Raw genomic sequence first — 26,729 nt, forward strand, 5'->3', positions numbered from 1 at the left:
CATAATCGAATGAAGTACATTATACAAAGAGAGTAGAAAAATCAAAGTAGAAAAATCCTGAAAGGTACCGAGTGTAAAACGTTTCTAATAGTCTTCCTCAACCTTTGTCTGTACCAAGGACTGGCGACTGGCATGCTGTAGTTTTCCTCCTTTGGGGACTTGATTGAATCGGTTTTGGTTCATAGACAAATCACTCAGATTTCCCCATGTTTTAATAGCCTTCTGATAAAGTACAGTTGCACTAAGGAAGCAATATTCCATGACCTAGTGCCGGACTATAGACCAATGGGGTTGAGAAACGCTGTCGTATGAAGTTGCGTGAATAGTTTGTTTACATGCACAGTGTCCGTCTTTGTCAGCGGACACCTTTGTCGTATTCAAGTACCCTCCTCTAGGTCTGGGGGTTAATAAATTAGAGACGTGGTGAACTGCCCTGCAGTTGCAATGTGATTGTGGTCAAAAACCAAAGGTAAACGATACAATGTATCAAATTAGTGTACAGTTTTGGGAATGTAAAAACTTGATGAGAGAACAATGACCTGACTTTGGTTACCAATATTAACTTAGGTAAACCTGGGTTCACCCTCAGATATTGACCAACAAAGTGTTTAAAAATGCCAGTTTTTGTCTATACACATCTCCTACGCTATGTATGATTTTCCATTTACTAATTTAAAAAATATACACATTTTACGTGTTCAGTCCATATCAAAAGTATCTCAGTGTCAACTTATGCTTATTCGCTCATGGCTTCCGGCAACACTCCCAAATGGGAGTAATAAAAATCGGTTTCTCAATGGGAATATGGACTAACTCACATGGGCTAAAACCAGTGGTGTAAAGTCCTTATGTAAAAATACTTTAAAGTAATACTTAAGTCGTTTTTTAGGGGTATCTGTACTTTACTATTTATATTTTTGACAACTTTTACTTTTACTCCACTACATTCCTTATGAAAATAATGTACTTTTTACTCCATACATTTTCCCTGTCACCCAAAAGTACTAGTTACATTTCGAATGCTTAGCAGGAAGAGAAAAATTGGCCAATTCACACACTTATCAAGAGAACATCCCTGGTCATCCCTACTGTCTCTGATCTGGAGGACTGACTAAACTCAATTGCTTCGTTTGTAAATGATGTCTGAGTGTTGGAGTGTGCCCCTGGCTATCCGTAAAATAATAAAACAAGAAAATTATCAAAAGTAAAACATGTACTTTTGATACTTAAGTATATTTAAAACCAAATACTTTTAGACTTTTACTCAAGTAGTATTTTACTGGGTGACTTTCACTTTTACTTGAGTAATTTTCTATTAAGGTATCTTTACTTTTACTCAAGTATGACTTCGGTACTTTTTCCACCACTGGCTGAAACTATCTTTCTCAGTCTGAGTTGAACTAATTTGGACCTCAGAGAAAAAACCATAACCAAGGCCTGTTGTGTGACCCCCTACACAATTTGCCCTTATGAAATCTTTCAATGTACAAAAGAGAGATCTAAAAAGCTATATGTAAATATTCACAAAAGAGAGATGCAAAAAGCTAATCTAGATTGGTTTGACAGCAGGTTCGTCATACTAGAAAAAATCCAATCCTTGTGGTTGAAAGTAAATCGACTCAGTGGTAACTAAAGCCACACAAAGGCCCAGTCTACTCTCCTGTCACCTTGACGCTTACCATCATCGGATACTCAGTAGTTGATAAACAAATTTCATCCATTGCAGTATTTTTCCTCCTATGACTAAATCTTTTGCTGTCCAGCAACAAACCATTACATCTCCTGCTAAATTCACCCCAACTCAAATAAATACTATGTTTATTTTTGGTTGAGGGAGCATCTTTGGCAGCGGGGACTATTGCTTTATTGGAGTGGGGTCCCTAAATCGCTTTCATGGTCTGTTGTTGGGGCACGGTGGGGGGCGCGAGGGAGGGGGGCAGGGGGGCCCTGGGGGGGTGCGGGAGGGGGGTGGCCCCGGGGGTAGCTGGCTGACGGGCGGTGCTCGCGAGGGCGAGCTGGTCTGTGCTGGCGGCGGTGTAGTGGGGCGGATCAGGGGACGGTAGTCTGGAGCAGGGGGGCTATGGGCCCGAGGAGGGGCCTTGGCTGCTGCCGCTGCCTCGTCTTTCACCCGGGTGAAGTTGATGCATCGACCCTGGGGGGAAAGAGACCGTAACATCCGATTACATGGTGATCAATGTCCTAAAAGTCAGGAATATACAGAACCCCATTAAGCTACAGTAAAGACATAACTCAGATGACATTGTACCCCCCCCCCCCTCCCCTCCCCCACATGGTCCAGCCCACCTCCCACGTACAGTACACAGGTGTCTTACCCATCAGCCCCTGCTGTGACCCCTCTACCCTCTCCTCCCAGCCCAATGTCCTGTTCCAATGTACTGTTACCAATGAAACTGTGGCCACTTTCCAATAACCCCATGTTGTTTATAGCACCATATGGAGAATGAGAGAGAGAAATGTAGAGACAGAGGGGGGTGGGGGGGTTGCTGTGATTTGAGTCAATTCAAAGCAATACGTTCCTTTTGCAGCATAAACTTTTGCTCCCTATTCTCGTCCACCACAGCTACTTCCCTACATAGTGAGAACCCCTTGCTTCGACCACAGTGGCGTCTTACAGTGCACTCTCGCGGTATATGGTCTAACTCAGATTTATGCCCTTACCAGACAGACATCCCAGTCACCCCGTTTTCATTCCCCACGCAGATAGGCAGACATGGACTTACTAGGTCATACTGTAGAGCCATTTAACATATGCAAACACACACATTAACACACACACACACACACACTCTGAGTGGCTGCATTGTCAAGACAGCAATGAAAACAACAGAGGACACATTCCATTCTTCTTGACTTGTAAATTATATATGAGGTAGAAAAAATACAGAAATCCTCTGGTAAACAAACTCGGTCTCTGACATTCAATCAAGTCAATAACAGGATGAGAACATGAGAAGGGTCATGGATTCTAATCAAATATTCTTTCATTCTCAGTGCATACGTTCTCTGCAGACCCTTTGAGAGAGGCTCATTTTAGCAACCTTTCTGCGAGTTCATAACATTGAACCAGTGTGGTCAAATCAAATCAAGCTTTATTTATACAGCACATTTCAGACATGGAACACAAGCATTTCGCTAAAACCGCAAAAACATCTGCTAAAGATGTGTATGTGACCAATAAAATTTGATTTGATTTGAATGTACTTCACAGGATTTTTTTTTTTTTTAAACAATAAATAAAAACGGAAATATTTACTACACAACAAACATAAGAGGATAAAAACAAAATAATTACAATAAAACTGAACGAATAAAAGGCACCCTAAGGAAAATCAAAAAATATGTGTTTTAAGATCTCTTTCAAATATGTCCACAGTTTTGGCCCCCCTCAGGTTCTCTGGCAGGCTATTCCAGAGGCTGGGGGCATAATAACTAAAGGCTGCCTCTCCGTGCATCTTGGTCCTAGGCTTTAGGATAATTAAAAGGCCAGTGCCAGAGGACCTGAGGGACCTACTGGGTACATAACTCAAAAACATGTCTGACGTATTGGGGTGCGCAAGCACGGATTGATTGAAAAACAAATAGAAGAATCTGGTGTGAGACTTTGAACCAAAACTTACAGTACAAAGGCAAAACAAAGATGCCCCTTCAAACCTCCCTCTTCTAACGTCTACCATTAAACCCCAGAGGTCATAAAACAGACTAGCCTGTGTTACGTCAGACTGGTTTCCATGTGCCCCCGCTGGTTGAGACGACTCTCGCGGTCATCTCTGCTCGCTATTACCTCATGTCCTTCGCGTTGCGAACACTCTGTCAGGGGAGACGTTAAATCAAAGACTCTAATGTAACCTCAGGAGGACGATCTGCTCGAACACATGATGTTCTACACGTAGGAGCTCGCTGAGAAGTTGAGAGTATTTGGAGACATAGCTGTGGTCCTATGTAGCGGTGTGGAGCCAGTGAATTAAGACTAGGGCTGCACAAAGAGAGAGGGATATGACTAAACCAGACTATGCACAGATAATCATACCCTGTAGGGCTGTGCACACACACTGCACTATACCACACTCAACCGAAACTAAGCAAACAGGGAGTGTGTCTGGGTGTCCTAAACCAGCACAGAGAATCCCACAGTAAAGCTGCGGAGGAAGTTAGAGAGAGGGAGGGGGGGAGAGAGGGAGGGAGGGAGAGAGGGAGGGAGAGAGAGGGAGAGAGGCGGAGAGAGAGAGGGAGAGAGAGGGAGGGGGGGAGAGAGGCGGAGAGAGAGAGTGAGAGAGAGGGAGAGGGGGAGAGAGATTGAGAGGGGGAGATCACACTCTACTTGAACAGAGCTATGCTCAATCATGAGGCATCAAAGCCAAAGAAACGGCACAATATTAAGAAATGCTATCGATGGAAGGAAAGTAGTGTAGAAATATACCAAAAAATAGTTAGGCAGCAACAAATTCAATCCCTTCTAGACAATATGTTTCACTGTAATAGTGAAGGAGTAAACTTGGCAGTAGAAAACCTAAACAGTGTATTTGACTGCTTCCCTATCAAATCCCAAAGTTCCAAGCAGTGAACCTAAGAAAATTAACAACAATGCCAAATGGTTTGATGAAGAATGCCTAAGAAATAAAATGAGAAACCTATCCAACCAAAAACATATGGACCCAGAAAACCTGAGCCTACGGCTTCACTATGGCGAATCACTAAAACAATACAGAAATACACTGCGGAAAAATAATGAACAGCACGTCAGAAATCTAACCACTTCTGGAAAAATTTGAAAACTCAAAACAAACTACAACACAAAGAATTATCTATCCAAAAAGGAGATGTATGGATAAACCACTTCTCCAATATTTTTGGCCCTATAACAACGAACAAACAAATAGATGATCAAATACGAATCTTAGAATCATCTATTAAAGACTACCAGAACCCACTGGATTCTCCAATTACATTGAATGAATTACACGACAAAATACAAACCCTCCAACCCAAAAAGACCTGTGGGGTTGATGGTATCCAAAATTAAATGATAAAGTATACAGACCACAAATTCCAATTGGCTATACTTTTAACTCTTTAACATCATCTTCAGCTCTGGCGTCTTCCCCAATATTTGGAACCAAGGACTGATCACCCAAATACACAAAAGTGGAGACAAATTTGAGAACCCCTAGCTTTTAGAACAACAAATAATGCATGAAGAGCAGAATTAGGCCGATACCCGCTAATTATAAAAATCCAGAAAAGAGCCGTTAAATTCTACAACCACCTAAAAGGAAGTGATTCCCAAACCTTCCATAACAAAGCCATCACCAACAAAGAAATGAACCTGGAGAAGAGTCCCCTAAGCAAGCTGCTCCTGGGGCTCTATTCACAAACACAAACAGACCCCACAGTGCCTCAGGACAGCAACACAATTAGACCCAACCAAATCACGAGAAAACTAAAAGATAATTAGTTGACACATTGGAAAGAATGTACAAAAAAACTGAGCAAACTAGAATGCTATTTGACCCTAAACAGAGAGTACACAGTGGCAGAATACCTGACCACTGTGACTGACCCAAACTCAGGCTGCCGAAGGCAGACCTGTCTCTCAAGAGAAGACAGGCTATGTGCACACTTCTCACAAAATGAGGTGCAAACTGAGCTGCACTTCCTAACTTTCTGCCAAATGTATGACCATATTAGAGACACATATTTCCCTCAGATTACACAGACCTACAAAGAATTCAAAAACAAGTCCATTTTTAATAAACTACCATATCTATTGGGTGAAATACCACAGTATTATCATCCCAGCAACATGATCTGTGACCTGTTGCCACAAGAAAAGGGCAATGAGTGAAAAACAAACACCATTGTAAATACAACCTATATTTATGTTTATTTATTTTCCCTTTAACTATTTGCACATCATTACAACACTGCATTTATACATAATATGACATTTGAAATGTCTTTATTCTTTCGGAACCTTTGTGAGTGTAATGTTTACTGTTAATATTCTATTGTTTATTTCACTTTGGTTCATTATCTATTTCACTTGCTTTGGCCATGTAAACATATGTTTCCCATGCCAACAAAGCCTCATGAATAGAAATTGAGTGAGTGAGTGAGTGAGTGAGTGAGTGAGTGAGTGAGTGAGTGAGTGAGTGAGTGAGTGAGTGAGTGAGTGAGTGAGTGAGTGAGTGAGAGAGAGAGAGAGAGAGAGAGAGAGAGAGAGAGAGAGAGAGAGAGAGAGAGAGAGAGAGAGAGAGAGAGAGAGCAACAGATGCTGCCTTTCTGTTTTTCAGTAGTCATGGAGTTAGATCGATAGCTACGTGAGTTGTATTCAGAGGATGCATTGACAAGGGGACATAGCAGGTCCATTGTAAACTGATGAAATCAAAGGAAACTAGGCTTCATAGATCAGCCTTTCTACTGTGGATACGAGGAGCATTCAGTCGTGTTTTATGGAATTGTACTGGAAAGGCTTTTAGCCAAGGCTTCTCTCAATAGTGCCATTCAGGATACAGGCGTCGTCATAGCAATCTGCATGGCGATAAAATGTAACATAGCAACAGACTGAAATATGTCTGTCGGGAAACCAGATCTGACCTTGGCCAAATGGGTCCAACGGAACACACAAGGCCTGTACATGTTCTGTGAACACCAATATGATCTGTGTGTGTGTGTGTGTGTGTGAGTGAAAGAGCTGTGTTACCAGCAAGCATGGCCCGGTCTCCTCAGGTAACACTTTACACAGGAAAGAAAAGAGCTCTTCTGCCTTGTATGTGTGCTCATTCCTCCCTGAAGGAAAACATATATATTACACCAGTAGAAGTAGGCCTGCCTCTGAATTTTTGTGCTTCTTCGTAACCGACCGCAAATTACTCAAGTAGGCGACGCCATTACACGGAGGGATGGAAACGATTCCGCTGGAGTAAGCATTGTGTCACGTAACCCTTTGCAGGTGGCGATCGTTAAAAGCTTTCCTGGGTCAAACCTTTTGAACAAAGTTTCGACATCTTTTTGTCCGGGAGAAATCTGAAGGACGCTAATCATCATTGTTCCTCTTTGCGGTCGATAGCTGACTTCCCGTGTCGTTGTTGAGAGCTTATCTGGCAGTACAGTCATGTCTTCTCAGTTCCTATTTTTGGCCAAGAGAATACTCTTTAAATGTGGAATTCCAGTTAAAAAGGGCTATTGAAGATTTTCTGCAAATAACGCATGATTTTAACTTGCACCTGGAGAGGTGCCATCTCAACAGGTTAGCTGCAGCTCTCAAAGGAAAGAATGGAGAGGAGATCTATGGGATACAGTCCCTCAGATAGTCTAGCCCTCCAAAGTGCATATCTAGAGCAAAAACCAACTCCAAGCCAAACTCCAATCTCCGTTTTGATACAAAGGGTCAGCAATGCAAAGTTAAAACATGTGAATGTAGAGATTTGAAAACCTTAAGAGGAACTTCCTGGAGTGTGTCCACAGTCCTGGTTTATTTCCCTTTTATGGCTGATTTAAAGCAGGTGTTGGGCTCTGCCGTGTCATGAATCTTGGCACTGGTGAGGTGTCGGCCACTGCAGGGGCGTTTTTGGGGGATTGGACTGTCTGATGAGGGATTGGACTAAGGCTGGGCTCTCAGGGTGTTTTAAGGCTTTAGTACTCACATGTTCTCCTGGCTGAGGCCGCATGAGAGAGACCTGGTCGTAACCGCGGCGAAACAGGGCCCAAATGGCGTCCAGTTTACCCTGCCGACAAGAGACAGAGAAATGACTACAGTGAATACTGTCAAAAATGCATTCTAATTAGCAAACTGGTAAGTGTGCATGGCCAATATGTTCTTTCATACTACACAGTACCCTATTATAAAAGTAGCGGTAGCGAGGAAGAGAGTGTAGGTACTAGTCTTAGAAAGAAACGAAGAAAGGAAAGAGAAGAAAAGTGTGTTTCTACCTGTATGGGAGTGTACCACTTCCTGTCCGCGGCTGGCTTCCTGTTGTGGGCCTTCTTGGGCTTGGGCTCGTAAGGCTCAAACTCCTGCTCGGGCATTTTCACCACAGCGTTCTTGGGCATCTCCAGTTTAGCCCCCTCCTCCGTTGAACCCTTCCCTCCCCAGCGCACCTGCAGGAGTGGAACAGATTATATGACCTACAGTACCTGCAGAAGGAGTGTTACATACTACACACGGGCAGTGATGTAGTCTATAATAAAGTTCCAACTTTGATGTGTTTGTGAGGAAATATGGAGGATAAAGATTATAGCAATTTCAATGTCAAGAGTGGATTAGATCCAACTCGCCTCCATTCTTTTGATTCCACCGACTCCTCTTCCTCCATAGTAGGATGCATCCACGGTGGGCCACTTCTTCTTGGGCATGCCATCTTCATCATCTGATTCCTGGCGGAGAGAAAAGATAGGAGCATGTGTTCATGTGTTACGATATTATGCATCTTTCCCATATTCTTGGCCACGATAGTAAACGTCTCCAAAAAGCAATTTATCTCACTTGCCTTGCATGAAAGCTTTTTTCATTCACCAACAAAATAGCTTCACAGAAAATAAAACAAGAATTCCGCCAAAAGGAAATAGAATTGAAAGACTCCCAGTGAGGGTAAAATAGAGAATTAGTAACCGCTTTAGGCCATTCATGCATCAGAGATCCATAGAATATAAATGCCTCTGTTTCACGACCAGCTGTGTCACATCTATGGAAATTGTGACAAAGACTTATTATTTGGAATCAACTTCTGTGGCGAAATGCCCTGAAGAGGCCTCATGACTGCATCACTTAACATTTGGTCACTTATTCTTGATTTTTCATCTGAATACTGTTGCTTTTTCTGGGAACTTCATCCATATTGAGCATAGACCCCACTGAGCTTGATGATGCGTTCCCTGGCTCACTAATAGGGCTGTGCTATGATTGAGACCCTGTGTGTGACTGAGTGTGTGTGTATAGTCTTTAATGCATGTGTATACTTTCAGAGATTTAAGGGCCGACTTACTGGCTCTGGAGGAGGTGGCGGTGGCGGCTCCTTGATCACCTTGACAGGAAGTTCAGGGGAGAAAGTCACATTAATATCAATTGTTGGACACTAGCTCTGTTTCCAGTAATTTGTCCAGTGATTTTTCTTATCGACATTTCGAACGTTTGCATAGAAAATAGATTAGACAATTGCCTGCTAAGGTGCGTATCCGTTTAACATTCTTGTTTTGATAAAACAGCTGGATGTAATGACATGACACCAGAATAACGGCAATGTCTAATACAATGTAGTGGCTGAAGTGTTTCATTATCCATTTAGGCAAATTGCGCATGAATCAATTGGCGACCTTCTGTATTCCCTCCCACCTATCTGTTTCAGGTCTCAGGTAGCCCGAGAAAGCCAGCATGGATAGAATGCAATAACTAACTAGTATTTGCCATATTCTAATAATACTCATGTGCCTGAATGTATCGCCATGGTCCGTGCCAAAGTTTGACTCCTGTAGATCTGACATAATTGGATGGTGTAACTTGTATCAAGACAACCAGAAAAACAAGGAAAAACAATTCAGCCATTTTTGAACGTCAGGAAAAGGATCCTGCAAAGAAACATTATTTTTATAGTTGAAAAATAGATTTAGCAAGCAGTTTAGATGTGGAGTGGAGCTTCATAGATACGTGCCCCGCGTTCCTTTAAAATGATTCGGCAATCATCGTTTATTGTCCAAATAAAGAATGTTCAACAAAAGAAAAACCACAGATGTATCATTCATTTTCTGAATGAACTGCAAACCTGAAAGAAATTTGTTACAAATGTTTAAAGTAATGTTTGCTGGTAAGTAAAAGCCCTTACAAACAATAACAACATCATTTTCATTACATTGAACCAGGTTACTTTGTTTACGGTAATTACGTAAGTCATTTCAATGGCAATTACTCTGCTATAGGGTCTACTCTATACAGTATACAGATGTAGGAGCTTAATTTGAGGCATTTTGCTACAGCAGGAAAAGAATCCTGCAGTAACAGGAAATTTGAATTATTATGTGGATTATAATGAATGGACATTTTTGTAGGGGTTGATACATTTTATATAAAAATCATGTCTGAAATTTCCAAGTGGATATTACAAACTTCAGAAGCCTTTTCAAATCACAAATACACTACATGTTTTAAATGTCATAGGAAAGTTATCCTGCAACAGGGTAATCAAATTAAAATCCTACACCTGTAAAATAACACATGGCCCATAATCGCCATCATATTGAACCAACTGTTAATGGAGGGTTCCACTAACCACAGTGCAGCAGAGGGGCCAGAACCACCACATGAACAGCACGGCCATTAACAGGAACAGAACCAGGAGGGTGATGAGAAGGATGGTGCCATCAAACTGCCAGGGAAGATAAAAGACAGAGCTAAGACAGGGTTACGACCCACATTAGGAGGAGGAGGAGGAGGAAGCAGAAATAAAAAACAGAACAAGATTCAGATAGAAGAAACAAAGAAAGGATTCAATGCAAAATAATGGAAAATGGATCATTGTTTCCCAACATTAGACCATTTCTAGTGAGTTTTGAGTAGTAGTTGTAATGTGATTGGCAGAGCATACTTACACACTCTGTGGTGGTGATGTGTACAGAGCTAGTGATGAACGACAGGCCTTCATTCATGCTCACTTGTAGATAAACAACCCTGAAACACAAAAACAGACAAATTAGGCTAGTTAAGACCTGCTTGCCCAAGACCACTGAATGGCAAAAGGGCACAGTTGTTCAGTGCCAAGGTGCCACACAAAGAGAGCTTTGCGCCCAACAAACAAAGCTATTAATGCGCAGACATGTTATTACACGTCTGAGACTAAGTAGGGCACTGGTATCAAAGTTGGTTTAACTCTTTTTCAGCCAAGAGAGGCTTTTACCTTGCCCGATCAAAAACAGTTGATGCCCACATTTCTTCATATCTCCAAAAACTACTGCAAGTACCTTTCTCTTCTGGGTGCAAAACAATTATTCACATGTGACCTCAGGGAGCCTGGAAAACTTCTCAAACCTTGGTGATAAAAAAACTCATTTGGAATTCCCTGCATTTTTCTAGGGTTGCAAAGCACGCAGACTGATCAACAGGATATGCGAACTAGGTCATTTGGACTGATAAGCATTATTTGGTTTGGCTGTCTGGAGTCCACTCTTATCCCTGAAAGAAGTAACGATCAGGGGGAAAATATGGTCAGTTGGACTTGGGGCCACGTTCACATTTTGTGGAGATGTGAGTACGCATGTGCATGCGTGTGAGGGGAGAATAATCAATTTGACCACGGGGTGCTAACTGCTAGATTTATTTTTATTTTATTTTAATTTACCGTTATTTTACCAGGTAAGTTGACTGAGAACACTTTCTCATTTGCAGCAACGACCTGGGGAATAGTTACAGGGGAGAGGAGGGGGGTGAATGAGCCAATTGTAAACTGGGGATTATTAGGTGACCATGATGGTTTGAGGGCCAGATTGGGAATTTAGCCAGGACACCGGGGTTAACACCCCTACTCTTACGATAAGTGCCATGGGATCTTTAATGACCTCAGAGAGTCAGGACACCCGTTTAACGTCCCATCCGAAAGACGGCACCCTACACAGGGCAGTGTCCCCAATCACTGCCCTGGGGCATTGGGATATTTTATTAGACCAGAGGAAAGAGTGCCTCCTACTGGCCCTCCAACACCACTTCCAGCAGGATCTGGTCTCCCATCCAAGGACTGACCAGGACCAACCCTGCTTAGCTTCAGAAGCAAGCCAGCAGTGGTATGCAGGGTGGTATGCTGCTCTATAGATTAAAAGAAGATGACAGACGAGGGGGAAAAAATGGTGAAAAACAATGGGAGAGAGGGTAGGAGGAGGGAGTTAACTAGAGAAAGTGGATGTTCAGGAATAAAATACCAGACAGAGAGGAAGACAGGAAGTGCCAGTCTTGGCTGTGTGGTGTCAGACATCTGTTAAACAAGCAGATGAAAAGGCAGGGTCTGCACTAGGCAGACGTTCTTCTGCTTTGATCAGAGCTGTTAGTGTGAGAGAGAGAGAGAGAGAGAGAGAGAGAGAGAGAGAGAGAGAGAGAGAGAGAGAGAGAGAGAGAGAGAGAGAGAGAGAGAGAGAGCAACAGATGCTGCCTTTCTGTTTTTCAGTAGTCATGGAGTTAGATCGATAGCTACGTGAGTTGTATTCAGAGGATGCATTGACAAGGGGACATAGCAGGTCCATTGTAAACTGATGAAATCAAAGGAGCGGTGAGCGAGCAGGCGAGGTGGCAGGGTGAGGGTAGAGGAGAAAGCTGGAGGTAGAGGGGAGAGGAAGGCAGGCAGGGGAAGGGGGTGAGGCATGGAGGGAGAGGAAAGGAGGAGTGGAGAGTAACAGGGTTTTGAGTCTGGGGGAACACAAAGAGTGGGTGGGAGAGAGACTTTGTGGGCTGGAAAGTACGTCATGTACTTTTATTTTATGTCTCCCTTAAACTGTCTCATCCAAGGTCAAAAGAACCCTCAGAGTCTTAAGTCTTTTACCATTGCTGTCTAATTCCTCAATTTATGACCTGATCCAATAAGTTCTTAAAAATGGGGTTCTGAAGTGGTTTGTTGATGTTGGAGATTCTGAGGCCTACATTAGAAACGAGGCAGCCTGATGATGGATGTATCTGTTATTGGATTATGGAGCACACAGGAGGCTGCTGAGGGGAGGAGGGCTCATAGTAATGGCTGGAATGGAGTAAATGGAATGGTATCAAACACTTGGAAACCACATTCGATACCATTCCATTAATTCTGTTCCAGCCATGAGCCCTCCTCCCCAATTAAGGTGCCACCAGCCACCTGTGATGTGGCAACTGTAACACTGTCCTCATTATGAAAACACAGGGCTCTAACCAATGAGGCTCTACCTGAATGAACTCATTGGCATATATAGAGAGAATAGAGGAGGAGTGGAATTTGGCCTTGACGGAGTCCGTTAAGACACCCTAATGAATAGCAGGCTTCTTCTGGTAGTGTGTTTATGTGGGAGGGCTTGGGGGGTGATCGGCTAGAAATGCCAGGGAACACACACTCATTCTACAGTGCTTAAAAACAGCGATAGCTCTGACCATCTTAAAACGTTTAAAAAATGTATTTTTAAAAAAGGTACTCACTGCCCAACTTTATCCATAACTGGAGCCGTACACAGCAGGAACGTGTCTTCGATTTCCACAGGCTTCTTATCTATGGAGAGAGCCAAAAACTCTGTTTATTAAATAGGTTTCCTTCCTTCAATCGACTGTAGTTCTTCATGCATGTTACAGCTGGAAATACACATTGCACACATTGGTATGAAACACCTGGTTAACCCTCCAGTAAATGAAGTGTAAATGTAAGCAGGTACTCACTAATGGTGAGGGTGTCATTGAGTCTAAAGCTGCACAACACCTGCTCTATGTTCCTGGCGTGAAGGAAACCGTTTCCTCTCACCACTACCTGGAAGCTCTCTGGAAATAAGACACACCTTGAGTTTAGAAAAATACTACATACATTTAATATGATCATAGGCTATCAGACTTTGCACAATTATGTTGGGTAGCATACAAGAGTAGCTAGACTGACTTGTCAACATCGGTTAAATAAAATACAGAAAACATCATGCTCGGGAAACACAGGTCTTATGGGACTTGTCTCTCTCGATTAGGAAACAAGTCATTTATCAAATTGACTTCGGGTTAAGTTAGGGTTAAGTGCAATTAGGGTTAAGTGCCTTGCTCAAGGGCACAATTTTCACCTAGTCGGCTCAGGGATTCAAACCAGTGACCTTCGGTTATTGGCCCAACGCTCTTAACCGCTATGCTACCTGTCGTTTTCCATTTCAAAATGTTTTTCTATGTTTTGCTACAGTGTGCCATAATGAATACGAGCCAGCTGAGCCCCAGTCAGAGGGAAGGGCACCAGCCTGGCCGCTTAATGAAATGAACACAGCACTTAGGTAATGACAGGGAACTAGCGTTGCTCTGCTTTGATCCTTTAGGGACCCCACCTCCTGCACAAACACTGGAGGGCTCTGCAGCTAGGATCTCAATACAGGACTTCTTGATGATCTGGAGAAGGAGAAAATGATTGAGTTGACTAGGTTAAATAGGCTAAAGGTGACTCATATCTTGTGAAGATTCTGTATCGAAATAAGAGACAGGTTCCTCAAATTTGAGACACTCAGTAGCTATAGGCTACATTTACAACAGTCTATTTTGACTTTTCAACTTTATTTGATCTTTCTCTGAAGGTATGTTTCGTGAAACAGGCCTAAGTCTCTCCTTCCTGGCCAGTGTGTATTTACCGAGTCGATCACTCCTCGCAGGGCTACGAATCCGCCCATCACAGGAAACACATGCTCGATGGTGTCTGCTATGGTGGCCAGCTATAGGGGGAAGGAGAGAACAAGTTTATTTACACAGACCCAGTGCTTCCTCCTGGCTCCCGTCTCAGTAACCAGAGACACACACATCATGACCCATTCATCTTCGGTGAAGAGTTCAGTGAACACTTGATTTGAGGTGAAATAACCATATCATTATATTGTATGGTGATTGTACCTTCATCTCTCTCTACATGCATGACCAGGTTAGGAGGGAAATAACAGTACAATGATAGGGACACTAAGCACAATCCTGATGTACAATGGACATTGGACTGAGGCCTAAACAACCTTGATGAAGGGAAAAGTACAGTATGTTATATCCAGACATTTAGTGAAAGTCAATCTGGGTGGTAGAACGACACATTAAAAATCCAGTTAAAACGATGCATGACTCTGAAACTTGCTTCCTTAGCTAATATGGTAATCGTTTGCATGCAAGTCAAATCGCCCAATTTCATTACTGCTCAGCCTGGCGTATAAGTAGCCCTGTAAACCTCACAAGCAAACTCGGGTTCAAGATGTGTAGGTAGATGCAATTATGGGATACATAATCTACACGTGTTACTAAATATAAATAGCACATATTGTAATCATTGTTGTGAAATAATATTGAGAGCGTAGTATTACTAGATGTAATTACAGTATATCATTTTCTGTTAACAACAGGTTCCTAAATGTGTTTTGACAGGGGAGCAGGACATGCATGTTACACTGCAAACGAAACCCTTGCCTGTGTCTCGTTAAAGTCCTTTACTCCAACACAGTACACCATCGCTCCTAGAGACCGGCTTCTCTCCGCCTGTTTGTTTTGGGGGGGAAACCGAGAATCAGCGCCAGAGAACATGTTTTAACATTGTCTTTCCTTTACATCAACAGGAAGGTGAATGTTACATAAATCCAATTTGCCTACCTCCTGTTGTGCAGTGACGAGTTGGTGTTCGTTCAGCTCCCCATCAGTCAAGGCAATGATAACACTTGCTGTCCCTGTAACAGAGAGGTCGATCAATTGTATGACCTCAACGTCGCCAAGTATCGAGTGGCCTTTGCTATGTCTGACTCTAGTGACAGGTGCCATTGGATGCTCACCAAAGTTTTCATGGTGTATCTGCTCATTCGCCTGAAAGGAGAAGACAATGTTATTCTTCTCATTATGTTTAAAAAACAACAACAACATGTTAAACAGGTGAATAACACGATAGAGTAAGACCACGTCAGAAGCAGATAAATACCCTTTCCAAGCCCAGGTGCATAAAGGTGTCTCCACCAGGTATCTCTTTTCTCAGCACATTCAATCCTTTTCTTATCTCCACCCTGACAAACAACACAAATCGCACGTTATTAAAAAAAAAGAGTCTCGGTCTGATGTCTAAACGTCATTACTGAGTAAAATAGTCATCACCACTTCTATTCCTCATACAAGACAAACGGATGCGTCCCAATTGCCACCCTATAAACTGAATAGGGTGGCATTTGGGATGCATTTAACCCATATTTGCAGTGTACCTGTTTTCTGTCAGTTTCATGAGAGTGGTTCCTCTGGATGAGAAGACAATGAAGGACATTCTCAGCATTGGGCTGTCAAACAACACAGCACACAAACAACGGTTAGAGACTTTGGTGGTCCTGAACCATTCAACAATTCCTTTTGTCAAGCCTCAAAGAGGCCATACTACGTTTGAGCTCAACACATAAACAAACAAACTAAAAATCGGGACCACACAATGGACACACTCTCCAAATCATTTATTTCACGTATTTATTGTGACATGCAAGGACGTGTTTTGGCGTCACAAATGTACCTAGGATGAAAAAAAACTCACATGGAAACCTGTCCATGCATTCAAGCATAAATCACAGAATTCTCTATGGTTAGTTCTATACTATTATTTGTTTATGGGCCATGTTCACAAGGACTCTGGACCCAATTTGATGGATTCATATGTTGTTTTTGAGACTTTTGTGATGGGGAAAAACAATACCACCCAAACTGAGGAAGCTTACTAGCTATTGACGTTAATGGAATAGCTAGCTGACATCGCTGTGCACTCTGGTCATGTATGTCTTTGTCCTCCAGCTTGAAGCTCTCGAGCTGCCGTTATGTTCATGGCACATGCCATTACCGCGGTTGGTTGGTAAGTGAATGAGCACATGGACAGTGTGCTCCATTGGGGAAATATTTTTTTTTTGCTGGGGGGGGGTTATGTGTTGTCGAGTGCTGTTTCTCTTAAAGCTCGCTGGATGGATCCTGCCATTACAGGCCAAGCAGCAATGAAGATACTTTTCCTATTAATAAATAAATGCTGTTACAGAATTCCCATGCTGATGGCGATGAAGGACTATTTTCCGGCATGCGTGTTGTTTATTTCTCCGGCTGGCGCCGCAGAGTCTAGCTTTCACCCACCCTCACATGAGAGATCACTATCCCCTCCAGCTCGTGGCCTCAGCCAATCGGACTGTCCCGATTCAGCTCACCTCTGTGCACGAGCTAGCCATGCTGCCTCTTCAGGCCTTGATTGACAACAAAATATCTTTGTGATGTTCTCTTACCTGATAAACTTTTCAGCTAGATGCTCCACAAAGGAGTAGATTTCTATCCAGTGGTGTTTGACACTGCCAGATCTTAGAAAGAAAGAAAACAGAGGAATAGTTATATCCTACAATCTAACGTTGTTTAAACGCACATGTGACACATTTCCTAAATGTTTATCCAACACCTCCTAGTACAGGAACTGTTTGTACTACTGCGACATATAAAGTCAACACAAAATCATAACAGAGAGGTTATCAGTACGCTGATTGGCCAAACAATATGTCACGGAAAACACAAGCCATTTGAACATTAGCAGAAGAATCTCCATTGACACAAACTAACCCCATTTATTAGGGAAAAGGAGGAAAGTGAGTTTGGACACATCTGAGGACCAAGTCTGTAACTTAGCAACCTGCCCAGCTAGCTACCCGGTGATCTCTGAGCTTCCATAAGGGACGGTAGCAGTAATAGTCCCTATGAAAGCTCCACAGAGAAGAGCTTCATTTCCTCTAAGTCCGGGAAGGAAGGGACCTGGCTGGTGGTTGTGGCGGTGACTCGTTACTGAAGAATACTACACATGGGGAATGATCTAATTTATTAAACTGAACCAAACCGCTGTTAGCGGATGGATGAAGCAGTAGCCTGAAATAGGACAATGCTGCTGACGAAGCCTCACATGGATGTCTGATGTAATAGTTACAATCTGAGCACCAGACATAACATTCACTTGTTTTCCCAGTTTAGTCTCCGTACTGGTTTTCTGGTGTATATTTGTGTTGTTAATGTGTAGGATAAACAGGCATGACATACTGTGCAGCTAGAGTTGAGTATATTCTTTAGAAGCTTTACAAACATTGCATTCAACGGAGTCAAAGCACCCTGTGAGGACAATACTTGTCAAGCTAAACAAACCTTACCCAAATAAAATGTGTGGGGGAGGCCAGCGAGCGTCACACTTGGATGTTCAACAAATGTGCTGAATAAACAGTGTTCATCTGACGCGGCTTGAACACACACAGTCGGACTGCCCTGACCCGAGGGAAGAGCCAATCTGTCAGGCATGCGGTTTGTTTCATTACTACGGGGGAAATACTACACCTCAAAATGTCTTCTTTCATGTACAGTACAGCCATATAGGGTTAGTGTTTCAGTGATTCACAGAGGAGTGAGGCTAAGGACTCCCCGCCTTGGAGATTTTCTTTTGCATCACAATAGATATTATTTGTGTTGGACAAGACTGTTTTCTGAGGTACCAGGCAGTCGTGGGATTGGAGCCTGGCTTGCAGTTTTCTCACCTGTATAAACAGCATTAGGAAAGGAAGTGGGCTATTGTCTTGTGAGATCCTTGAAGGAAAATGTTGTGGTACTTTTTCTTTGATACAATTTTAATAGACTGAGTCAAACCATTACAGTTCAAAAGTTCTGGAAGTTGTTATTGCAAGCTTCAACAGCTTTGTTGACTAAAATGATTGAGCTCTTGACGACAGGAGTTTGAGATTATATCATGTCAAAAAGGGTGCACGTTGTCGTTGTCTAGCGTTATATAATTGATAAATCCTCTGACTATAAGTACATGATAAACGGCACGTCGGGCCATATGAAACTCATTTTGAAACCGATGGAACCCCATAGACAAGAGAGAGAGAGAGAGATCGGGGTAACATTCGGATGGCTGGGATAATTAAAACCACGCGTTGGCTCTTTAATGTCTCCTCTGCTGGGGGAAGCAGAAAAGATCCACCGTGGATCTCTAACCACAAGTCCATTTTTTTGTCTTTCAGCCCACACAACCAAAATAGATCAGGACTGGTGAGGTCTGTGCCCTAACCAACCCACTGAAAACTGTCCTGGGGAATAACAGACCCACGAGCACAACAGACAAATTACATAAGACGAATGACAGGCTATGGCCTCAAGGCCATAAACAACAGCTATTCAGTTTACTACAGCGTTTGATCAGACGGCTGTAGCTGTGCTGTTTCCAAACACCTTAGGACACTCAGGGAAGAAACATGCACAATCAACATCTAGCAACGCTAAACAGATCAGGTCAGGACTGTGCTAGATGTCTGAGAGGGAGAGAATTTGTTACTTTAAACATGAAAGCCCAGAGTCATTTATATATATATATATATTTTTTTTATCAAGCCTTTCATTCTGCTGACTGTGTGAAAACTCACCACTACAATGAGCAAAATGAAGTGAGTCGGGGAGAGAGAGAGACAGACAGAGAGAGTGTTCAGTCGGTCTAGGCCAGGGATGTCAGAAAACATGTGAGGGAAAAGGCTCTGTCAGACCCAGGTGTTCAGTAAAAGGCTCTGCTCTCACGCTTCTAAGTGTTGAGAGGAAAATCCAACACCGTGGAGCTGTAGGGTCCCTTTCCAGTTGGAGCCTGCTGCATGTTAAAAACCACCCCAGTCTCTGAAGCAATGATCTTACTCCAATTTAACTGACTATGCACATGGATTTGTACCGATAGACCATTAACCTACGTTTAGCTTGAGGCCTACTTGCTGTGTCTAGGCTTCCAACTGAAATCTTTCTTTATTCTCACTCCCTTATCTTTTGGATTTTTTCAAATTTTTCCCTGTCTTTCTTCTTCTCACCCTATTTCTCTGGGTGCAATATTATTTTCTCTAAATAACTGACTGCCCATTTAAAATGTCTGTCTTGCTCGGGTACCCCAAAGCACTGGGGATTCTAGATGGTGTGATAACATTTAAAGCTTCAATATGTAACTTTTTGGCGGACCAGACCAAATTCACATAGAAATGTGAGTTATCGATCTGCCATTCTCGTTGAAAGCAAGTCTAAGAAGCTGTAGATCTGTCCTATGTGCATTATTTCTATGGCTCCCGTTCTTAAGTTTTTACATCTTTTACTTTCGGCTTTGTACAATACAAAAATACAATATTTTGGCTTATGGAAAATATATTTCACAGCGGTTTAGATGGTACAATGATTCTCAACACAAGAGATCATCAACTCGACTCAGCCGCGGGCCAATGTTTTTCTTGAGCGGATGGTCAGGGAACATAATTACAAATAATTTGTAAACTGCAAATTGACCAAACGGACACAATATTCAACTAAAACAGAATCATTTCAAACCTTGCTGACATTTGTATACGATCACTTACTGTATATCTCTCTATTATGCTTGGGAATACTTTGGAACAGATTTCCAAAATGAAAATCACTTGGAGCTGATTTGCTGGCATGTTTACAGTTTTTTATGTCCAACAATAAAATTACAATTAAAAAAACAGCTGGGCCGCTGGGCCACCAGTTGGGAAACACTGCTCTATAATATACTTGCTTGTTTTGTCACATAAACTGAAATTAGGTGAACTTTTAGAATTTTAGCAACCAGGAAATGGCGGAGTGATTTCTTCATAGTGCATCACCTTTAACAAGGCATTTATTCCTGCAAAACACACATGCCAAAAGCTTCTTCTGATGCGTTATGGAGGCCAGAGCAGCACCATGGTCCAGGAGAGAGAAAAATAACACATTCCACAGTGAGAAAGTCTTGACATGTTTACATTATTTATAGACTCCAGATGTAGTCCGGGTTGGCTTGGATTTTAAAAATGATCACAACATAACGCCCAACTTCAATGTAGGCCTGTGAAAAAAACAACATTTCGCAATGATTAACATTCTTGTGAAGAATGACGTAGACTTGAAAAGGAAGAACAAATGGCTGCTACATGCAGCTTCTAATGGGAAAACACAGGTGCAAAACATAATTTTTTCCTATTGTCCCATAGCTTGATCAGAAAACAATTATAACAAGGCCAAGCGGGTCAAGACACACATTATGGCTGTGGGAATCTGCTAGGGCATCGGAGCTTCTAGCATTATTATCGTGTGTTTTCTAAACAGTGAATGTCCCGTAGGCCAGAGTTTTTACGTCCTACAAGAGGTAAATGCAGGTGGCAGTAGCTAGGTTTCCATCCGAATGGCGACAGATTTTCACGCGAATATTCTCCAAAATCTGCATTAAGAAAATATGCACATTTTTCCACCAGTTTCCACCAAACAGACTTGTTGCAGGTAAAACTCTGTGCGTGATGACGTTGTGCACACAAAATGTACCTTTTCACTTAAGTGTCCAAGGACCGAATAAAAATCAAATGTTCAATGTGTTTCCATCGCTTTATTTTAACTCTACCGATAGTTATGTCACAAATACTGTTGCGTTAAATAGCAAATGTACCTAGTCTGGTCTTGGCACATGTGCTCTAGACAACAGCAGAGTGCGGGTAGGTGCGGGTACAGTGCGGGTAGGATCTGCGGGTAGGTTAGTCCACCTTGCACTTTCACCACCCTGTGAAGTTCATCAAAACGTATTTAATCCGTAGCCTAATAAACTGCATGGTTTCCCGAGTCGTATTGTGAGGACCACACAACAAATCATCGTGTGACTCCAAGTTTACTTCGATATTATGATTATTATATCAATATTTTCTCATTAAGGTGTTTCCATCGCCATTTCTCGCATAATTAACTTTACCGACACAAAAAGATGCCACCATGTTGAACGAACAAATGATCTGTTGGCATTGTACCCGAAACCTCCTGTTTCCATCACAGCTGATGTGATTATTTTTTTTATACAGTATGACTTTACTTGCATAAAAACTGTGGATGGAAACATGGTTTTTATTTAATTTATATTTAACCTTTATTTAACTAGGCAAGTCAGTTAAGAACAAATTCTTATTTACAATGACGGCCTACCAAAAGGCAAAATGTCTCATGCGGGGACGGGGGCTGGGATTAAAAATAAAATACAAAAATATATAAATATAGGACAAAACACACATCACTTCAAGAGAGACAACACAACACTACATAAAGAGAGACCTAAGACAACAACATAGCAAGGCAGCAACACATGACAACACAGCATGGTAGCAACACAACATGACAACAACATGGTAGCAACACAACGTGACAACAACATGGTAGCAACACAACATGACAACAACATGGTAGAAACACAACGTGACAACAACATGGTAGCAACACAACATGACAACATGGTAGCAACACAACATGACAACAACATGGTAGCAACACAACATGACAACAACATGGTAGAAACACAACGTGACAACAACATGGTAGCAACACAACATGACAACATGGTAGCAACACAACATGACAACAACATGGTAGCAACACAACATGACAACAACATGGTAGCGGCACAACAAGGTAGCAGCACAAAACATGGTACAACATTATTGAGCACAGACAAACAGCACAAAGGGAAAGAAGGTAGAGACAACAATACATCACACAAAGCAGACACAGCTGTCATTAAGAGTGTCCATGACTGAGTCTTTGAGTTAAGAGATTGAGATAAAACTGTCCAGTTTGAGTGTTTGTTGCAGGCTGCAGCGAACTGGCTACCGATAAGGAAGTAAGGGCAAGGAAGTGATGTCAGCAGACCAAAAGTAAAACTAGGGTGTTTTCCCATAACATCTGATGAGCATTAGCTACAGTGGTAGGGAGTGCGTTTTGATGATTTTTATTATGCAGAACATTTGGCATCAGTACTGGTCTGCAGTGATAGAAACATGCCCTAAAACAATACAATTTGTTGTGTTCCTTATAAAACAGCAGGATAGGGCCTACCAGTCTGATTAAGCTCAAAGTCATACCCATAGAAATCTTATTAAATTACTAATTATATGGTCATACCTCAGTAGGCTATAGTACACCACAACATAGGGTTAACTTTAGCTTGGTTCTCTTTGATCCACTGCCCACTTGGACCTTAACAGTAATGATTCATGATATCCACATGGTCCGTTTTCCTTTATTCGGTGACCGCTTGGCTGGGGGAGATTTTTCCATAAACTAGTCGTGAAATTTACAGGATTTATATTCAAAGAAACTCGGGACCAAAGTGTTGACTCCAGCCACTCCAGTGTTCGGCGCATGTGACAAATACAATTTGATTTGATTTGTATCCTAGTTGTAGCCCTATGGAGTGTGACAAAAGCCAGACCTGGAGGAAGAACTCCTGGTCCGATGGGATGTAACTAAGGCCCAGAGTTTTTCCTGTTCAGGTCTGGTCAGGAACCCAATGACCAAGCTAAAGTACAAAGGGCTATGTCCTTAATCTACATCTCAACCAGAATATGGTCTGTGCTAGTGTTGTCACGATACCAGTATTGCAATACTATGACACCAGATTCTTCTTGGCAAAAAAGAAAACATGAAGCATAGTCAACTTTATGGTCCATTAAAACATACTTTTGCAAAATAGGGTGTGCTATAGCTTGCAAAAAAACCCAAATGTGACTCTGGGTGACAACACAAGACAGTTTTTCCCCCCAACATTAGGACTTGAGTCTGCTTCATGTTGTGTTTCCTTTGCTTCCTTACTTCCTAGTATTGCGATACTGGTGTTGTAAAAGCACTTGCCTGTGCATCTCATAAACAGCTCAGGCCTGAGGGATGAGGGGATGTCACTAACGAGCATCCGGTTGTTTGAAGTCAGGAACCTCGCTTAGTAGCACCAACATCCTCATCATCAGGGCCACACAAGTTTGTACACATAGAAATCTATCAACATTGAATCATACATCTTCTACGAGTTGTGTTACCAGATGAGAACTTATCTAAAATATGTCCAAATTAGATCAGATATATTACATAAGGTCAGAGAACTGGCAATGTGGAGCCAGGACAACAACCTATCCCTCAACGTGAGCAAGACAAAGGAGCTGATCGTGGACTACAGGAAAAGGCGGGCCGAGCAGGCCCCCATTAACATCGACTGGGCTGTAGTGGAGCGGGTCGAGAGTTTCAAGTTCCTTGGTGTCCACATCACCAACAACCTATCATGGTCCAAACACACCAAGACAGTCGTGAAGAGGGCAAGATAAAACCTTTTCCTCCTCAGGAGACTGAAAAGATTTGGCATGGGTTCCCAGATCCTCAAAAAGTTCTACAGCTGCACCACCGAGAGCATCCTGACTGGTTGCATCACTGCCTGGTATGGCAACTGCTCGGCATCTGACCATAAGACGCTACAGAGGGTAGTGCGTACGGCCCATTACATCACTGGGGCCAAGCTTCCTGCCATCCAGGACCTATATAATAGGCTGTGTCAGAGGAAAGCCCATAAAAGTGTCAGAGACTCCAGTCACCCAAGTCATAGACTGTTTTCTGTTCTACCGCACAGCAAGCGGTACTGGAGTGCCAAGTCTAGGACCAAAAGGCTCCTTAACAGATTCTACCCCCAAGCCATAAGACTGCTGAACAATTAATCAAATGGCCTATTTACATTGACCCCCCATTTATTTTGTATACTGCTGCTACTCACTGTTTATTATCTATGCATAACCACCCCTACCTACATGTACAAATTACCTCAACTAACCTGTACCCCTGCACACTGACCCAGTACGGTACCCCCTGTATATATGGTACCCCCTGTATATAGCCTCGTTATTGTTATTTTTTTGTGTTACTTTTAATTTTTTATCACTTTAGTTTATTTGGTAAATATTTTATGAACTCTTCTTGAACTGCTCTGTTGGTAAGGGCTTGTAAGTAAGCATTTCACGGTAAGATCTACACTATTCGGCGCATGTGATTTGATTTGACACGCTGACTCCAAATTGACACAATATACAATTCATTTCTATTGGGCACAAAATATTCTGAAACACAACCAAAACAAACAGCAAATGCATCCAACAAATGTGTAGAGTCACACGCTTGATGTAGTCATTGCGTGCTATGGAACCAAATACTTAACTTTTTACTCCTTTAATACACATATAACTGAATTTGTCCCAATACTATTGGTTCCCTATAATGGGGGGACTATGTACAAAAAGTGCTGTAATTTCACCCGATATGGATGAAAATACCCTTAATTGAAAGCTGATAGTCTGCACTTTAACACCATAGTCATTGTATCATATAAAATCCAAAGTGATGGAGTACAGAGCCGAAACAACAAAAAACGTGTCACTGTCCTAAACATTTTGGAGCTCACTGTACACTATTGTCTGTTTAGTAATGACTTAATACTGTGTAACGAGCGAGGCTTGGCATCTCAATATAACGGTTCGCTGGGTTTATTATGCAGTATAATAATAAATATGCCATTTAGACAGTTACTTACTTGTCAAGCACAAAATACAAGTCAAAAGCCCCCTGACATGTACTTTCCTCCCCTTCTTCTTCTACTTCTTGCTCTGGTTCAGCATTTACAGATGCTAAAGTAAACATAAAAAATCCAAGGAAAAGTAGGGCAAGAGACACTTTTCCCCAAAACCTCGCCATCTTTCCCCCGCCAAAAACGCAAAATACTCCAAAAACTCTATGGAACTAAGTCAATGCTGTCTCACATCCACAAAGTCTTGAAATTACTTATCTAGGCAGAGATACATAACCGACAAAAAACGGCCAAGGCTGCGCCATAGAAAACCGTTGCTCTCAGTTTCCAAACAATACAGACCGTGTGCCTCTGACAAATATTGGATGGGCGGTGAAGGCGAATATACTATACCAAAACTTGCAGCACTTTGTTCTCCTTTGAAAACGTAGGAAATAATTTGTTCAGAGATTTTACTCTCCGATGTTATCCTGTCATATTCGCATGATAAAACAATCGTGGAGTATTTGAGTAAAAAATCTAAAATGTTTCAATGTGTTAGAATATATGTGGATAATTCACAAAAATACAAGTTTCTTGTGAAAATTGTCCAAATCATTTTGGTTAAAATAGCTAAATGGAGACGTGCAATGTTAAGAACTGGGAGCTCGGGAACAAACATGCCAGAAATGAACCAGGTTTCATATTTCTGGCTAGAGAAAAAAAACGAAAAAAGGTCGAGATTCCATTTTGCACCTCCCTCTCAAGAAGCTAACTTTGGAGAAACATATGCCTGCCTATAAAACAACGAAGAAATGATGAGCTGCGGCATCCACTGAATTAACACAAAAATCCCATCTGTCCAGAATGTTATTGTAGGATAATAGAGAACCACAGTATGAGTCATTATACCCAGAAAACCTAGCAGTTAAACAAGGAAATGATTCCAATCGTTTTTCCACCATCCATTTTTCCCATAGGGGATTTTAGAAACACTTAAAATAAGGGCTGAGTTTCTTGTAGGCTTACCCTGGCGTGACATTTTGATAACCGTTTAAAGCTCTATAGGACAACGTGACTTTTATCAATATATTTGCCTGTATTCCCCCCCCCCCCCCCCCCCACCATGAAATGCTAATTAGCTGCTAATGTGGCTATCATAAAGAACTACAAATGCCATGATGATCTGGACGAAACTGCCAAATCGAGGCAAAGGTAAGAATCTCTGGATTAATTATCTAATGTTCGCTACATTTAATAATGAATAAATTGGCACATTTTTTTTCAATTGATAATTCTGTGAACTGTTGTGTGCAAGTTTTCAATTGACAATCCCTATTAGCAAAGGTCTCAGCTAGAGATGACGTGCAGGAGCTTGCAGGGATTTGTAGTCTTGCATGATGTCTACTTTGATGCTAATTAGCATTTTAGAATCTGAGAGTAAATTAGAGCTGAATATATTGATTAAAGTCAACTTGTCCAAGAGAGATTTACATGATTATCGAAATGTAACGCCAGGATAAGCATACACGAAACACAGTTTTAGGTGTTTTGAAAATTCCCTATAGGAAAAATGAGTGGTAGAAAAATTATTAGAAACCATCATGGGCTCCAGAGTGGCACAGCGGTCTAAGGCACTGCATCTCAGTGCTAGTGGCGTCACTA

At 42.0% G+C, this 26,729-nt stretch overlaps 1 protein-coding gene across 1 annotated transcript; it reads right to left on the minus strand.

Annotated features, from left to right (window-relative positions):
* On the minus strand, positions 1-25,939 carry LOC129835057 (anthrax toxin receptor 1-like). The gene is made up of 18 exons (XM_055900446.1): positions 25,092-25,939; positions 16,951-17,022; positions 15,907-15,978; positions 15,633-15,714; positions 15,490-15,520; positions 15,314-15,387; positions 15,134-15,202; positions 14,323-14,403; positions 14,026-14,086; positions 13,388-13,486; positions 13,154-13,223; positions 10,600-10,678; positions 10,281-10,376; positions 9,003-9,041; positions 8,296-8,394; positions 7,951-8,118; positions 7,665-7,745; positions 1-2,152 (listed from the first exon to the last, which is right to left on the minus strand). Exons 1-18 carry the CDS (start codon positions 25,250-25,252, stop codon positions 1,892-1,894), a joined length of 1,695 nt encoding a protein of 564 aa, XP_055756421.1. The 5' UTR covers positions 25,253-25,939; the 3' UTR covers positions 1-1,891.
* Positions 25,940-26,729: the final 790 nt, after the last annotated feature.

Source organism: Salvelinus fontinalis, chromosome 1 (assembly GCF_029448725.1).
Source record: "Salvelinus fontinalis isolate EN_2023a chromosome 1, ASM2944872v1, whole genome shotgun sequence".
NCBI classification, from domain to species: domain Eukaryota; kingdom Metazoa; phylum Chordata; class Actinopteri; order Salmoniformes; family Salmonidae; genus Salvelinus; species Salvelinus fontinalis.

Bases quoted from the DNA above. Each gene is read 5' to 3' on its own strand.
- LOC129835057 (XM_055900446.1), bottom strand. From the start codon at position 25,252: ATGGCGAGGTTTTGGGGAAAAGTGTCTCTTGCCCTACTTTTCCTTGGA. The intron at 15,203-15,313 runs GTAGGCAAATTG...CAAAACAAACAG, and splicing joins TCGTCACTGCACAACAGGAG to GCGGAGAGAAGCCGGTCTCT. The intron at 7,746-7,950 runs GTAGAAACACAC...TCTTGTCGGCAG, and splicing joins AGTGGTACACTCCCATACAG to GGTAAACTGGACGCCATTTG.